This window comes from Lygodium microphyllum, chromosome 21, assembly GCF_053477565.2.
Source record: "Lygodium microphyllum isolate KBCC chromosome 21, Lygodium_microphyllum_v1.1.10, whole genome shotgun sequence".
Classification (NCBI taxonomy): domain Eukaryota; kingdom Viridiplantae; phylum Streptophyta; class Polypodiopsida; order Schizaeales; family Lygodiaceae; genus Lygodium; species Lygodium microphyllum.
In genome coordinates, this window is record NC_141155.1 from 51,789,833 (window position 1) to 51,807,358 (window position 17,526).

The 17,526-nt window shown below is 44.0% G+C and overlaps 1 protein-coding gene across 1 annotated transcript in view; it reads right to left on the reverse strand.

The window, feature by feature from the left end:
- The window catches only part of LOC148018000 (Tetratricopeptide repeat (TPR)-like superfamily protein), a 33,723-nt gene extending 17,250 nt beyond the window's left edge, over positions 1-16,473 (reverse strand). Inside the window, exons 1-4 of the mRNA XM_087661799.1 lie at positions 14,655-16,473; positions 14,013-14,197; positions 13,671-13,841; positions 13,382-13,582 (exon numbers count right to left, since the gene is read on the reverse strand). Coding sequence (XP_087517925.1) covers positions 13,382-13,582; positions 13,671-13,841; positions 14,013-14,197; positions 14,655-16,176 — 2,079 coding nt within the window. The 5' untranslated portion in view covers positions 16,177-16,473. The remainder of the gene's footprint in view (positions 1-13,381; positions 13,583-13,670; positions 13,842-14,012; positions 14,198-14,654) is intronic.
- Positions 16,474-17,526: the final 1,053 nt, after the last annotated feature.

The following is a 17,526-nucleotide window of genomic DNA, read 5'->3' on the forward strand; positions in this document are numbered from 1 at the left end:
GAAAAAAGGTTAAGTCAGAACACATGGTAAAGATATTTATGCAAAATATATTCAAGTACCATGGAATGCCACAGTCAATTGTCAAAGTGATAGAGACCCAAGAATGACTAGCTTGTTTTGGAAAGCATTGTTTAAAAACATAAGCACTACGCTGAAATTTTCATCTTCTTTCTATTCACAAACTGATGGACAATCTGAAGAAGCAAATTCAATTGTTTTAGATCTACTGAAGTGTTATGTTTCAGATCATAAGACTTCTTGGGAACACTACTTGCCATTGGTTAAGTATGCATACAATAATACAGTGCACTCATCTACTGGCAAAGCACATTTTGAGATTGTGGAAGGTGGAAAGAAATTGCCTCCCATTTTGCAAACAAAAGATAACATTTTTGAAGCAGATGGTTATGTAAAAGAATGGGAAGAAGCATATAAAAAGGTCAAGTATGCCTTAGAAAAGTCACAAGCTAAACAGAAAAGAACTACTATAGTCATTGTCGGGAACTCTTGTTCAAAAAGGATGATTGGGTCTTATTGCGTTTTGAAAAGGCACGTTTGAGAAAACAAAAGGGCAAGAAACGTTTGTTTCCAAAGCTGAGTATGCGTTACTATGGCCCTTTTCAAGTTTCAGAGAATATCAATGACGTGGTGTATAGGCTGAAATTGCCAGAGAATTCAAAAATTCATAATGCATGCTATCGCCATGTATTGCTATCGCCATGTATTGCATCCAAAAACATGTATATTAGAAAGGCTCCTAGTAATCATAGTTGGATACATGATGTGATCCTCCACCTATATGAGACTTCAACTTGCAATGACATAAATGGTAGTGGAAAAACTCCTACCATCGCCCCGTATCATCTGTTATTAGCAAGTGATATATGCGATGGCACTAATAACATGGAGAATCTTGTTATCGTCATGTGTCATCTGTTAGCATGTGTGGCAGGCAATCAAGGTCACTTGCTTCTTTCAAGAGGGGGGTATGTCACCAAGTGGTGATACTTTTTGCAACTGCTTTCGTTATTTATTCATATAAATATTTTATTTTTCTTTTCTTTAGTTACTGTTGCTTTTTACCCCCAAAGTTCTCTTGAATTAAGCCAAGATTTTTGCATGGCCAGAAAAGACAACCATTGGGACAAATTGGACTAATGGTTTGTCTGAGCCTTTGGACCGGTTCCATATTGAATGGGCACTGAAGTATAGAATGCCAGTGGTTTGGGACTGTGTGCATAGCCACTGGAGATGGTGCAGGACAATGAGCCTAGCCAAGACAAAAGATGCACATGTGACAATGCTCACGGAATAAGTCACTGTAACTGAGCCACATTACACTTTTTGATATGGTTGTAATGATAAAAGTTGCTCAGAACAACTCGACGAATGCAAGGGTCACTATCCCTAAAATTAAGGGAGTTACTATTTTTTGAACCCAGAATCTGTTCGCGTCATTATCTTCGTTTTTGCACGAGGATTAATTCTCTGGTCTATGCCGAGGTCAAATTTTGCATCGATCATGGAGAATTTTAGACCCGGAAGGTTTAAACGGGAAAATTGTTACATGTATGCCATGTGGGACAAATTCCCCACACAGAGAGAGAGAGAGAGAGAGAAAGAGCATTTTTTTTAAAAACGTACTAGGCATGAGGAGTAGATCTAAGAGTAAGTTTTGAGGAGCTAAGGGCAATTGCTGCAGTTTCATCAGCCATGGAGAGTTCTTATTTATCTCTGACTCATGTACTAAGGTAGAGCTTGCTGCCTCTGATCAACTCTCTCTCTATTCTCAGAGGAAATACTTTGCATGATGGGCTGATTCCACTGAAGGTATAGTTCTGTGTTTTCTTTGCACTTACGCTGAAGCAAGAGCCTCACTGTCCAGGTTCAAGAGCAACTGTTGGCTTCTCCAATTAACTAAAGGAAGTAATGACCATGCCACACAAAAACAGGGTTTTTCGGCTCTGATTTAATGCTGTTTGTGGGATTGTTTTAATGTTGGACATGCTGGACAGTAAGAACAGTGAATTCAGAGATCTGCAAACTGCAATTCTGCACATGAATAATAGAGTATTGGTCACAAAAAATGCTAGACATGCTGGACAGTAAAAACAGTGAATTCAAAGATCTGCAGAGTGCAGAATCAGTAAGAACAGTGAATTCAGAGATCTGCAGACTACAATTCTGCACATGAATCATTGAGTTTTGATCATAGAAAATGCTGGACATGCTGGACAGTAAGAACAGAAAATTCAGAGATTTGCAGCCTGCAATTCTGCGCATAAATCATTGAGTTATGGTTACAGAAAATGCTTTCCTAAAAGGGATGTTGTTCTGGTAATGTTGTACTATCCTTATGCAGCTGGGATTTACTCAGAAAAATGAAAACCAACGGTTCTCAAGTTATGTAACTTTCCATCTTTTAATTGATAAAAAAATACCAAGAGGGGCGCCGTTCTTCGGGGCCAATCTGGTGTTGAGTGAGGGAGTGAGGTCTCTGTTTTTGTGTGTGTGTGTGTGTGTGTGTGTGAAGACCAGGTGTTAATTGAAGGAACTACTGCTTTATGTGAGTCATAGACCGATTTCAACAAGAGCCTCACTGTCCAGGTTCATGAGCAGCCGTTGGCTTCTCCAATGCAAGTACTAAAGAAAGTAATGACCATGCCACACAGAAATAGGGTTTTTCAGCTCTGATTTAGTGTTGTTTGTGGGACTGTTTTACTGTTGGAATGTTGTTTTAGATATGCTGGACAGTAAGAACAGTAAACACAAAGTTCTGCAGACTGCAATTCTGCACATGAATCATTGAGTTATGGTCACAGAAAATGCTTTCCTAAAAGGGATGTTGTTATGGTCATGTTGTATTGTCCTTATGCAGCTGGGATTCACTCAGAAAAGATGAAAACCAATTGTTCATAGGTTATGTATTTTGGAACATTTCATTTTTGTAACTTTCCATCTTTTAATTGATAAAGAAATTACAAGAGGGGCGCCGGTCTTCGGGGCCAATCTGGTGTTGAGCGAGAGAGTGAGGTCTCTGTTTGCGTGTGTGTGAAAAGCCCAAGTGCTAATTGAAGGAACTACCACTTTATGTGAGTCATAGACCGGTTTCAATAACCTTGGGATTGGGAGCTGTAGCCAACAACGACCTGTCATCGAGAAGCTGCCTCAAACTTGTCACGCTACGTCTTCGGGATGTGCACATAGGCGTCACACCCAAAGATCCTGAAATAAGAGACCTCAAGCTTAGTCCCACAGTAAGCCTCAAAAGGTGTCATCATGTCAACAGCTGAAGTGGGAGATCAATTGAGGATGTGAACTGTCGTAGCCACTGTCTCGGCCCACAGAATTTGAGGCATCTGTCAGTGCTCCATCATTGTGCGCACCATCTCAATCACACTTCATTTCTTCCGCTCCAAAATGCCATTCTCTTGAGGAGTATTAATTTTGGTAAACTATTGGTGAATGCCCCTATCTACACAAAAACGAGTAAACTCATTAGAAACAAATTCACCATCCATGTCTAAGCGCAAGTTTTTCAATCTCCGGCCAGATCGGTTCTCCTCGAAGAGAAGCCAATCCTTGAAGTGGGAGAAAGCCTCCGACTTCAACGTCAAGAAGTAGGCCCATGTCATCCTACTATAGTCATCTACAATCAACGTAAAGTACAAGCCCCCCTTCAGGGACTCATTCCTCATCGGGCCACAAAGATTCGTAGATACAAGCTCCATAAGTACAGTAGACCGCGTCGAAGCTTTGTTGGAAATCGCATCCCTAGGTTGCTTCCCACGAATGCAAGAGACACATGGCTGCTAGCTCACCACTATGTCCAGCAAACCTCAAACAAGCAATCTGCGCGACGCCTTCCGAAGGTACCTATAGTTCAGGTGGCCAAACTAAGCATGCCATAGAGAGGTAAGAAGAAGAGAGGTAAGAGCGGAAGAAGACTTCAATTTGTAGATGCCATTCTCCTCATACCCTGAAGAGAGCGCCTTCCTCGATCCATGATCAAGAACGCGAACAGTATCGCTGTCAAACTTCACCAAGAGACCAAGAGAACAAATCTTATGTACCGAAAGTAAATGATACCCTAAACCTAGCACATGCTACACTTCGGAAGTGTGGGTACCACCAGGTCCATCTGGAATCAGCTGCATCTCACCACATGCAACAATAGACACAAAAGAGATGTCTCCTATGAGTATTTGCCCATGCGATCGTCGCAAATGGGTGAGACCGACTGTCGAAGGAGTCATGTGCTAGGAGACACCACTGTCCACGATCCACTCTCAAGCCTAAGGAGCTATCATCGCAGCATCAGTAGTCTTTGGTGTAAGGTCCTCAATAACTAAGTGTAGAAAAGGAGTTGATGAGGATGTAGCCACCGCTCCAGAATCCTTCGTATCCTTCTTCTTGGTGTCCTTCTTGTCCTTGTCGGGGCAATCCTTCTTCCAATGGCCGGTCTTACCACAAATATGGCATGTCGATTCATTCTCTTTGTCCTTGGATTTGCTGTCATCCTTTTTTTGGCCCTTCCCCTTTTTCTGAGAGGCTTGACCAACCAATGCCTTCGATTTGGAAGCATTCTAACCCTTCAATTGTTCCTCTTGGTCCAAGACCGTAGGAACCAACTCTTCCCATCGAAGAGTCGACTCCTGCCCTCAAGCAATAAGAGCGGAATAAAAAGTATCGAATCATGGCGACAACTGGGACAATAAAGTGATTGCCATGTCTTCGAAGAAAATGGGCTTTCCCGCATTTCAAACATGCATCTGAAGTTGTTGAAGCTTGTTGATGTGTTCTCGAAGCGAAGAAAACTTATTTACGACCAAGGTCTGCATCTGCACCTCCAAAGAAACCCTCTTCATAAAAGTCGTCCAATTGTACATCTGGTCAAAGTTCTAGCCATATCTCCCAAGCCACAGTCAAAAACTCGATATGGGCTATCACAGCTGTTGTACAAGACAAAAAGAGAAAAGAACGAATCCTAGTATACAGTTTGTCCCAATGAGACTGAGCTTTGGTCAACTCCACACGAGCACTAGAAGAGAGTTTGGACTCATCTCTCACCGAGGGCCGGTTGATCTCCTCCATCACAAGCTCCGCCAAATCATAAGACTCCAATATGGCCAACATCATCACTCGCCACATACAGTAATTGTCACCATCAAGCTTCTGATCTAATGAAAGAGCCAGTAGGACAAGCACCTTCCAGTCCATGATCGCCTGGAACTCCACGTCAGTCTCTGTAGACATCTTCACCTGCAATGCATGTACAAACGCAAAAGAAACCCCCTCTGACTATGAAAACGCAGCCGACTAGGGCTCGTCTCCGATTTTCGAATCTTCTTCAACCGCCAGAGGCGATGAAAAGGTAAAATCTGCACTTGAAGGCAAAAAACAGAGTGTTCTTTCTTCTCTAACAGCAGAAAAACAGCAGCAACTTCAGCAAATCTTCTCTTTTCTCGCACACCCATGCTTGCCTTAGCCTTGTTCTGATGCGCAACCCACCTGCTTGCACTTGAACGGTGAAAACACAGCCTTGTGTCGCGCTGAAAACTCCTCTTTAGTTAGGTCTGTCCTTTAATGCTCTAATACCATGTCAAAGAAGTAATGTGGAAGCGAATGACCATGACAAAGAGTAAACGGAGAGAGAAGAGAGAGAGAGAGAGAGAGAAAGAGACAGTGAAACGCAGAAAATCTACAATGAAGAACGCTGTATAAGGATGAAGAATTATACACGATTATAGAGAGAATATCTGCATATGTCTCCGCCTTGAGAACCTCGATCTCCATCAGCCCTGAGTGCTGTCTCCGTCACGAGCAAGCTGAAATCTGTCAAATACAAGTGATCAAAACTATTGGAAACTCAGCCTTTAAAAGGCTAAAAAGAATGCCTTGTAAAATGCCAAAAAAGGCAGGTCAGCTGCATAGCTGCATTTTATGCAGCTGACTGTTGCCACGTGGCAAAACTGCCATGTGGCACTACTGACGTGGCAGGAAGCTGACTCTTAACAAGAATAGGATGAAAGAATGGAACACACTCTAGATCTCTTTCTCCAACAAGGGGGCCCATCCCTTAGGGAGGTCTGACTGTGAGAGTGCGCAACGGAAGAAGAAACACGAACACAGAGGGAGAGAGAGAGAAAGCAGAAAATGAAGGAAGAAAATCTGCACTGACTGTAATGAATGCTGAATACAAAACTGTGGACTGATCAGTCCCTGCACGCAGCCCGAAGCGTCAGTGAGGGCACCAGATCAGGCTGATGATGATGGCAGCACCGAAGACGCAGGAAGATGACGGAGTCAGAGTGTGCACCTGCCAAAGAAGGAGGGAAGATGATAATACAACTGACTGCCAGGTGGAAATGGCTATAAATAGCCAAAAAGCCCAAAAACTGGCTGACCTGAAATTTAAGGCCATAAATATGTCCGACCAGCATTTAATGCTGGTAAAAATGCTAGGAATGCTCAGAAAAATCCCGGAAAGGGTGGACAATGTCCGACAGGTGAGACAGGCTGAAGAATGCACAAACTGCCCCGGGAAATGCACATAAAATCCCGACTGGAGGAGAAAATGCACTAAAATGCAATAAACTGAGTGCTCTAGAATGAGCTACCTCCTCCGTCAAAACAAGTGATAGACAAGTCAGAGCTCCTAAAGTCCTCGTCTGACTCAGACTGAGGCTCACAGGCAGGAGATGACAAGGCATGACAAACATGACTACTAACACCCCCTCTCAGATCCTGGATGTGGCGGAAGGCGAAGGGAGAAACGGATCCTGGGGTGGCAAGAGGAATGCCAAGGTCAATGAAGTTCGTCGATGAAGATTGCCGATGAAGAAACTCCTCGCGATCTTGGGAAGCCCCCTCTAAAACAGTAGGGGCTAGGAAATCCACAGTCGCATCACCGAGATTGTCCCCCTCTGAAAGGGATGGGGGGTACGAGGGAACCACCGAAGGAGAGGGTGGGGGATGGGAAGGAACCCATGGAAAAGAGGGTGCACAAGTGGAAACGGGTGTAGCAATAGATAACTGCCTCGGAGGTCCCTGCATAAGAGAAGGGGAATGGAGCCTATAAAGCCCGCTCTCCTGCCAACCTGTCGCAATAACAGCCCCTGTAGAATCCTCAATACAAACGGCCTGCTCGGTGACGACAACCCGGGTACCAAGCCTAGTAAGGCCATAGATTGAGAGGAGTGGAAAGCCCAAGTCAGGAACATAAAGAGCCTGGGAAAGGGAGCTCAATGCGCGGTCGAGAAATAAAGGCAAAGTGCCAACACCACAAATAGACACCGAAACAATGTCACCAACAGTGACTGAACCCTCAGAAGGGCATAGATCCTGCAACAAATCACCTCAGGGAGTCATATGAGTAGAAGCTCCACTATCAACCAGCCAAGGTCTCTCAGAAGATGAGGCAACCACTAAAGAAGGCTCCTCCAAGTCAACAATATGAAGGAACACTTACTCATGGGTAACCACTGGAGTAGAGGTAGAAGGCTCAGATGTTTTAGCTCCATCCTTCGCTCCTGGACGAAGGTGAGGGTACTTCTTCCAACATTTCTCCTCTGGATGTGTCCCCTTCCCACAGTATGGGCATTTAGGCTTCTCCTTGGAGTCAGAACCTGAAGAACTCTCCTGTCTTTTAGCCTGTGACTTCCCTTTCGTTTGTGTCCCCCCTCTCGAACCTGCAACAAAAGCTTTGATGGAGGTGGATCCACTAGATACCTCTTTGGCGTGCTCGTCATGCTCCAAAACATGCGGGGCAAGCACCTCCCATAGAAGCTTCTCACGGGTCCTCGATGTAAGAAGGCTGGTGTAGAAGATATCAAAACGGGAAGATGGCAGCTGAGTCAAAAGAATCATGGCCATATCCTCGGAAGAGATCATCCTATCAAGGGATGCAAGCTCATCCCTCATGTCCTCCAACCTATTGATATGATCCTTCATGGAAGAAGAATCATCATCAACGAGCATACTAATTTTTTCTCGAGAGTAATCCGATGGGCAAAAGTCTTCTAATGGTACAAAGAAGCAAGCTTTGTCCACACTTCCGCTACTTTCCGCAACCTGCACACATGCACTAGGATAGAATCCTGTGAGCTCATAAAGAGGAAAGATCGCGAGCTCGCGAATTGAGCCGATCCCATAAGGCCGCACAATCCATCGATGATCCAACGATGGGATCCTCCACTGGACGGAAAATAGGGTGCGTAACAAACTCCCAAAGATCGAAGGTATCAAGGATACACTCCACCTTACACGACCAAAGCGAGTAGTTGGAACCATCAAGCAGGTCTTCTTTGGGCAAAGAAGGGAGTACGGACACCTATATAGAGGGTGCCATGGAGGGCATATGAAGGCCAACAGAACGAGCCTTCTGTGAAACATGGAGAGAATGGGGTATAGAGGGATCTCGGTCAAATGGGCTAGGTGACTTCCGGTCGTCGTGTGAACTAGCACGAAAGTCTCTCGGTCTCTTAGAGGAAGGAATAGAGACCACATCCTCTGAATCAGCAAAGAACTGGTGATAAGACATCTTCGTATATATCTGCAATCACCAAACAATCTGCAACTAAAGACAGTCAAGATGGAACTGCCTATGTCAGAAAAGACGCAGAAGATGCTATCACCTGCAAGAGGAGAGAGAAAATGCTGCCGCTTGGAGAAAAAAACTGTCGCCTATCCTCCAGATGATGACGCCTTCTCCTCTACTGATGTTGACCACCTCCTGTTGGCTGCGTTTGATGCAAACGTAGGCTGCAAACACCTAGAAAACTGTCACCTACTCCTCCTAATGCTACAAAACAACAAAACGCAGGTATGGAAGGCTGCGTTTCAGCCTGGACAGCACCGCCAAGGGCTGGAAAGGAGGGAAGAAAGGCTGCACTTGATGGTGTCCTCCTCTGCAATGGAAGCTCTCCTCTGTGCTCTCAGTTAGGTGATGATACTATGTGAGAGTGCGCAACGGAAGAAGAAACACGAACACAGAGGGAGAGAGAGAGAAAACAGAAAATGAAGGAAGAAAATCTGCACTGACTGTAATGAATGCTAAATACAAAACTGTGGACTGATCGGTCCCTGCACGCAGTCTGAAGCGTCAGTGAGGGCACCAGATCAAGCTGATGATGACGGCAGTACAGAAGACGGAGGAAGATGACGGAGTCGGAGTATGCACCTGCCAAAGAAGGAGGGAAGATGATAATACAACTGACTGCCAAGTGGGAAATGGCTATAAATAGCCAAAAAACCCAAAAACTGGCCGACCTGAAATTTGAGGCCATAAATATGTCCGACCAGCATTTAATGCTGGTAAAAATGCCAGGAATGCTCAGAAAAATCCCGAAAAGGGTGGACAATGTCCCACAGGTGAGGCAGGCTGAAGAATGCACAAACTGCCCCAATAAATGCACATAAAATCCCGACTGGAGGAGAAAATGCACTGAAATGCAATAAACTGAGTACTCTAGAATGAGCTACCTCCTCCGTCAAAACAAGTGATAGACAAGTCAGAGCTCCTAAAGTCCTCGTCTGACTCAGACTGAGGCTCACAAGCAAGAGATGACAAGGCATGACAAACATGACTGCTAACAGGATGGCCCTACAATATCATCAGATTTATACACAACATCTGAAGATAGAAATTCATGCATAACTTCATTGAGTAGCTTCTCCTTAAGGGCAATCCTTCGATCGAGCTCCTCAATCTTCTTTCGTCTAAAGTCCATGATCACATGATATCCTTCAATGGAAAGCTTGTATAGCCTTTCTTTTGTGTTGTCAAAAGTGTCTTCCACCATGTCGGAACTTTGTGGAGCAAACTATTCTGCCCACTCTTGCTCGATTCTCAGCATCGGTTGTTCTGGAGACCGAATTGGTGTTGATGTGTTCGAAGTCATTTGAACCTATTGTTATTCTTGCTTCTTGCGGAGAGCTTTCACATCAAAGGCCTAGGTTTCTCACAAAGTACCAGGCTCTGATACCATGTAAAGAAATACTCTGACACAAAAACACAAATAAAAATCGTACGACAAAGCACAAACTGATAAAAGAACTTAGTTAGGGTTAGGGTAACCCAGAGACAATGAACACAAAAAATAACTAAAGTGATATAGCTGCTAAATATACAATGCTCGTGCAGCAAACACACTATGCAGTGAATGAATATTGAATCTCAAACTCCTGTATCTCAAGGATCAAGGCAAGGGTAATGAGTTGGAGAGTGTGTCGTACTCTGAACGGATCCCAAATCGCAGCAAGGCAGCCCTCGGATATTGAAGGCCAGCAAACACAGCAATGAGAAGCTGGATCTGATGCAAACAGCAATGAAAAGAGAGAAAGACTAAAAACGCAAGTAGGACAGCCTGCAGGAGAGAGAGACTAAAAACGCAAGCAGCACAGCTTGTAGGAGAGAGAAAACTGCCAAACACAGGCTGGACAGCCTAACGACAGCCTGTAGAAGCTGGATAACAATTGAAGAAGAGAGAACTGCCAAAAGCAGACTGCAGATGACGTGGCACGCAATACAGCAACAAGTCTGTGCAGGAACAACAATCGCTTGGTTGAGATCAGCTCCAAACTGTGAGAAGAGGGCTGGAAATCAAGCGCCAATTGATGTAAACAGCAATGGACAACTTCGGATGAGATGTCCTCCGCGAACAAGTGTGGGCAGCAAGCTTAAACACCTGAAATCTACAAAAACGAGATTATTGGCTGAATGGAGGGCATCATACGTATTTATAGAAAGTTTGGGCCCTCCCAAATGGGTTTGTGCTTATGGGACACAGAAACTCTCTAGGATCGCGTTTCTTTTAAATAAACAAGGTTTCTTCATTAATTAAGCAAGTTTTGGGGCTGTTTAAGTAAAGCTATTGCATTTTTAGCTCAACACACTTTTCATCATTGGAGCCATTATTACCATTAAAGCGATTATCACCTCTTCTCCTTCTTCAAAGAGGCTTTTCTAAGATTTTGAGGAGCTCTTATAGGTTATCCGCTTTTACAAGGCTTTTCTGCTTGCAAAAACACCTTTATAATCTCTTAGCTGTCATTTTTGCCTCTATCAGCATTGGTTGCAAACTCATCCCTTGCCCTTTGGTCCTCAATTTCCATCCATTGGAGGAGGGGATTTTGGCACTTTTGGCAATCATCTGATTGGGCCCATGATCTAGCTCATCCATTCTCCATTCTCTTCATTCTCATTGGCATCTTTTGGCCACTTGCTTCTTCCAGCTTCTCTTTGGAGACTGGGTCATACTTCTTGGATAGTTTTCTTCTTCAATCAATAGAATCAAATCTGTTGATTTTCCACTAGATCCTTTGCTAACCTTGAATCTTTTATAGTCCTTGATGTTGGGTTTGGAGGTTGCTCATGGTATTCCAGTTTCCTCTTTTGCAACCAGCTCTCCTCTGGTGTTCCAGCTTTCCCGCTCTTCTAGCTTTAAGTTAAACCCACAATATGGAAGGGGGTGTTAGTAGTCATGTCTTTCTATGTCCTCTTTCAAGTCCATCTCCTGCTTGTGAGCCTTAGTTTGAGTCAAACAAGGACGTTTGAAGGTTTGGCACCGGTCATGTCTGTTCATCTTTGTATAATCGACATTTTGAGATCAAGGAAGTTCGATCTGTTTGTGCCATCCTGGTTTGCCATTTTCTTCTTTGCTGCCAAGTGGCACATCACCAATATTTCTGTCATTTTATGGAGCTTTTTTGGCTATTTTTCTGAACAGTCAGCCATCCTACGTATGTCCAACTTGCATGTAATGAAGGCCAGCAAGATTGCTGGTTATCCCCTATTTATGCAGCACTCCCCATCAATCACAATCATCTCATCTTTGTTGTGATCATTCTCTTCTCTCCAGCTTGCACTTCTCTTCTCTCTCCTCATTAGCAATGACTTCTCCATCTCTTGTTGCTCTGTCTGGCACCCTTGTTCCTTTGCCTTCGCAACACTCATGAAGGGGCCCCAGTTCACCATATCATTTTTTAATGCAGTTCTGTTTCTTTTCAACATTATTTGGATTTTGTTCTCTCTCCTTTGTGTTCTTTTCTTTTCCCCACCCCCTCTCCTTTGTGTTCTTTTCTTTTCCCCACCCCCATGCCATTTTGTTGCACATCTCACTGACGTAGCCCTATCCTCATACTTCAAAAAATCCACAAGGGTGATTTACAATAGTATCCATTCCTTTAGAGCTGGTGATAGAGGTGACTGGGCTTGAAATCCTCGAGATCCCTGACTATGAAACTTTAATTAAAGGTCCAACCGCCTAACAGGGCCAGCTACAACCTTCATCATCTCAATCTGCATGTTGCCTCCGCAAGCAACATTACACCTCAGCCCAAGCGTTGCTTTTTGCGCCAACAAGAATCTTTCTCTCACACATCGCTCTGTGAAGTCTGCTATGGCAGAGTGGCAACTCCCTCAAGCCACCTCCACTGCAAGGAGTTTGGAGCAATGCATTCCAGAGTCATTAAACACCAACAAGTGGCAACAATTCTGAACACAAGTGCTGTACACACCACCTGCTTGCATGTGCCTCAAATGTCCACTTTTCTTGCTAGTTGCATCCCATACTGCCCTGATCAAGAGGAGAGTGGACCTGCCGGGCATGGGTCAAGGTCCCATGAGCTTCTAGGAATTCGATGCATGTCAATATATCACGTGCGGAAGAGCCCATTGTTGCCCAAATACAAATGAGGCACCTACATAGATTTAAGATGAGGACATGACACAAGACAAGCCCTGCTCACAAATAAATGAGACAAAAAGGGCAAACATTAAGCTCACCTCCCAGCCATAGACCTAATGGACTCACCCCCATATCTTAGAACCAATAGCACATCAGGCCACACATCCACCACAAGGGCTGGTCTCCCATACCTCAATCCACACCATTCCAAGTGTGGATCACATTATCTATGGGCCTAGAGTCCAAGTATGGTACACAAAACGTGGCACAACTGAGTCCTTAAAGTCCTTTTTATGTAGAGCCGGCACCCACAGCATTGGCCACCACGGGTCATCAAGTGACTAGGTACCTGTAAATGCCCTGTCAAGCTAGGGCAATTGGATGTCCGAGGACATAGCAGGGATGAACACATTATAAACTATTGCATGCTTAAGATTATTACTAAAATTGCATCAAAGACATACAAGACAGACACCATATTCCTTACAAGCTATATGTAGTTCTGAAACACCCAAATAGTCAACTGCATGATCAGGTGGTAGACACCAATACCCTGTATTAAAGAAAAGGACCCATACAGCTATGCAGCAATGTCTGAACACAAGTTGCATATTTCTTGTAGAACATATTGACACTCAACTCAAGATGCATTAAACATAACTACAACACTTAAAAGACAAGCACCCCTATACCTCATAGATGTGTCGAGTTTTAGGGACACCTAGAAATCCAGCCGCTCGAGCAATATAGATTTCATAGATAGACATCTTTTCAGAATCTGGAACTGCTTTTGTTGCTCGGTCATAAACAGCCATGGCACTAGCAGCAAGCCCATACTCTTCTTCAAGCTTTGCGTATTGCAGATATAAAGGTTTAACAATTTCAGCTGGTGCCTTCAAGATAATGAGAAAACATCAGCCATAAGAAACTGGCAAACACAGTACTACTAGAAAAGATAGGTTAATAATCACAATAAACAACCTTTTCAACAGCCTGTTCAAATAAATCACGGGCACGTTCCAACTTCTTCCCCCCATACCGCTTCACAAACTTTGTCAAATACGTCATCCAAATGTCTTTGACATGAGGATACTTGAAAACTTGGACTCCCTTCTCGTAAACTTTGAAGGCATCTTCAAAATATTTATGTTCCTGAATATGAACGCCAGAAAAGTGAATATTCATAATAGACTTTCAAATCTGATTGTTTAGCAACCAAATTTTGAAATCCCTTTGTCTTGCCCAAGCTAAACCATTTAACCATAAAAGCTAACATGTCTCTCTAAAATTGACTTGCAAAATTGAAGTGTGGCACCCGCATACCTCAAGCAGTAAGGCATAGTTTATTATCATCTGTGGTGTTGCTATCTTTAGGTCGATTATCTTATCATATAACTTTCTCGTAGATTCCAGTGTACCCAAGCTTTCCTCTATATCCACATAGAAAGACCAAACCTTTAGAGACCTGTGTAACTTTAGTTGCACAGGCTCGTCTCCATCTGCTTGCACTGCAAGCCAAGATTGTAAACAGCCATTAGATCTCAGATCCCTCCCTCTCTCCAATAATCCATAACTTTATCTCTTTACAAGCATACAAAAGCAAATGCATGCATCGCATGTACATAATCATAAGTACATGAATGAGACAGCTTCTATTCTTATTCAGAAGATACCGAATATACTTCTGATTTACAGTTCCATACATGTGAAGGGATTGCTAAAAGAAGATTCACAATTAGTTTCTACTAGTATAACTTTCACAGGACACAGATATAAGCTAGTTTTTAGGTATTAGACCTGGGTAAAGTATCATTTGCCATGTTATAGCCTAAGAGAGGGGGACAAAAACAAAATAAAAGAACCAATCTTCCTCAACCTTTTTTCTCTCTTTGCTATTAGTTGACATGTCAGTAAAAGACGTCACTACAAGATATCTACAAAACAGTGTCAGGAAGACATTTATACCTCTGCGTCTGACCATAGCAGAAGGCTCTGTGGTAGCCCTTTCTAACAGTGCACGGGCTCCTTTGAAATTCTTATGCTTTAACTCCATCTCAGCCCATTCACACCAAACAGTTGCCAGATCATCCACTGTCTTATAATTGACTTGTACAGCCTTCTCAAAAATGACTCGTGCATTTGCAAGATCATTGTGTTTCTCATACAAATGAGCAAAAGCTATCCACAAAGTATGAGGTTTTCCAACCGCCTTAAATGGGTCAACAGTCCTCACAGCTTCAGTGTAGGTCAAAATCTGTCGGGCAGGATTCTCAGTGAAAAGTTTTGCTCTCTTGTGCCATTCATGCACATTGTGGGGATTTTGACGAAGAAGTACACTGCTTACAAGCTCTGGTCTCCTCTCCATTAGGTGTTCTAGCCGAGCCAACCTTAAGTTGATATCATTTGTATCATTCAACCAAAAGCGAGGAAGAGCTCGCAAATCAATTTCAGAAAGAGGACCACCAGATGCCACCATATCATTGCTCCTCACTGCCCCAGTTTCTGTATTAGCCTCTGTACCACTGCCTTTTTCTGTCAAATCTCCCTCATCATCAGATGCTTCTAGAGTTTCCATCTTTGCTGACAGCATACTCTCCTCAAACTGGCTGTAGGCATCAAAAATCATGCTGAAGTCTCTGACAGTTATCACACTCGTCATACCTTCTTCATAGATGTCTCTAGCCTTTTCAAACAGGCCTCTTCGAATGTAGTAGTCTGCAAGGGATGTCCAGAGGCGACCAACTTCATCAGTGAATTTGCGAATTCCACCCCGTATGATGGCATCAACCTTAAGGCCAGAAACTTCATTGGCGTGCTTAGTGAGCAGGTTGCAAAGCTCAAGCCACAACTGGTGCCGTGTCTTCCCCTTAATTGACTGGAAACCCTCATCATTCAGCACCTGTGCAAGTCTTTCAGCTGCTTCTTGCCAGCGCTCTGCGGAGAGAAGAAATTCAATGAAATCTTCTATGTGAGTTGGATCAAACTTCAAATACCGCCTGTAAACCCTAAGTGAAGTATCTACAGGAATTCCTTTCTGACTCACAAATTTGAGGTAGGGTTCCCACAGGCGGTCGTGCTGCGTCACAGGCAAAGAACAAATGGCTCGATCAAAAGTGCGCCGGGTGCGTGTAATGAGCTTTTGCTCCGTTAAGACTTGCAGGTACATGATCCAGATGCGAGGCATTTTGTGCATCGTGACAAGAGCCCTCTCAAAGGTGTTATTGAGGGTTTCATACTGAGGGTGATCGATGCGCAGGTCACGAACGACTTCCATACGCTCACGAAGGTAGGCATGCCAAAGCTTATAGCTTCCAGGCAAAGCCTTGACGGCTCTTTCATACAGGATGGCACGCTTCTTGAAAGGGGCCTCGCGCCGGGCAAGGAGGTACCGCCACCACAATTTTAAGGTGAAGGGGTTCCTGAGAATTTCCTCCTCGTAGATGAGATCCTCCTCGGCCGGGTAGAGATCCTGAGAGATGGAAGGCATCGTGCTCAACAGCTTGCTTCCGCACCTTCTCTCTCAAAACCTGTGTGTGTAAGCCACTGTCCTGTCTACTGACTGCATCACAACCTTCTCTCTCAAAACCTGTGTCTGCAAGCCACTGTTTTGTCTGCTGACGGCATGAAAACCTTCTCTCTCGAAACCAGTGTCTGCAGGCCGCTGCCTTCTCTACCACATCCCAGCCTTCACTTGTAGAACCTGTCTGCGATTGCGCTCTCGCTAAGAACCTGTCTCTGAGATTGCACCTCGGTCATTGCCTCTGCTTTGAAGCATAAATAAACATTTTCCAATTTAACGCAGCTTCAAAGGTCATAGGTTCAATGGTCGTGAAAATTTTGTCCTTACACTTGGGAGAGATTTTTTTTCCATATCTAAATATTCCGTAAATTGGAAGGTTTGAAACCTTTTGCTTCAAAATCGAGTAGGCACTCCGCGCCTTCACTCGCCCCCGGCGCGAAGGGGCGCGATTTTTGCGGGGGGGGGGGGGGGGGGGGGTGGGTGTTGGACGCGTGGCACCCGCCCCCGCATTCTCTTTGTTTTTTGTTTGGGGGGGGGGGGCCACGTGGCACTTGCCCCCCACCTTTCCTTAACTGCGTCCAGCACCCACCCCCGCGTTCTCTTTGTTTTTTGTGGGGGAGGTGGGGGGCTGCCACGTGGCACCCGCCCCCCACCTTTCCTTAACTAATAGTATAGATATTTCTACACTCTCTCTTAAAGCAAGCATAAGCCATAAACCATATAACGACCAAGCACACATGGCAATTGCTTTTTTTCACAAACAAAGAAACACTAGTTGGCTAGTTGGCATTGCTAATCTAATGCACTCACTATGCTCCATGTAGTTGGCATTATTGCAACCTTCGCATTTGGACATACAATGCACTTCATGTGCAATAAATGTCATGCAAAAATTATTGCACAAAATCCCAACAATTATAAGAGGCAAATGATTATACTTATAAACACTCAAATTCATTTTCATAAGCTTTTTTTTCTTAGGGAAAAAAGCACGGTCTCCATCAAGATTCCTCTATTGCCACATTGAACCTTTTCATCAACTCACTCAACACCGATGAGCTACAAAGGATCTAGAGCTTCACTATTGTCCTCAACCTAGAGATGCAAAGAATACATGATATAGTCATAATAGTCACAAGAGGCTTGTGTGACAACCTCTCCTTTGCCATGATGGAGCAATCCCCATCACTACCTCCTCTTCATTAGCATTAACGCATTTGTTTGCAATGGTGTGAATGCACCTCTCTTTTATGTCACTACCACTCCTCTTGGAGGCATCATCAAACCATTGTCAAAAGTTGTAACTTCAATTGTCTC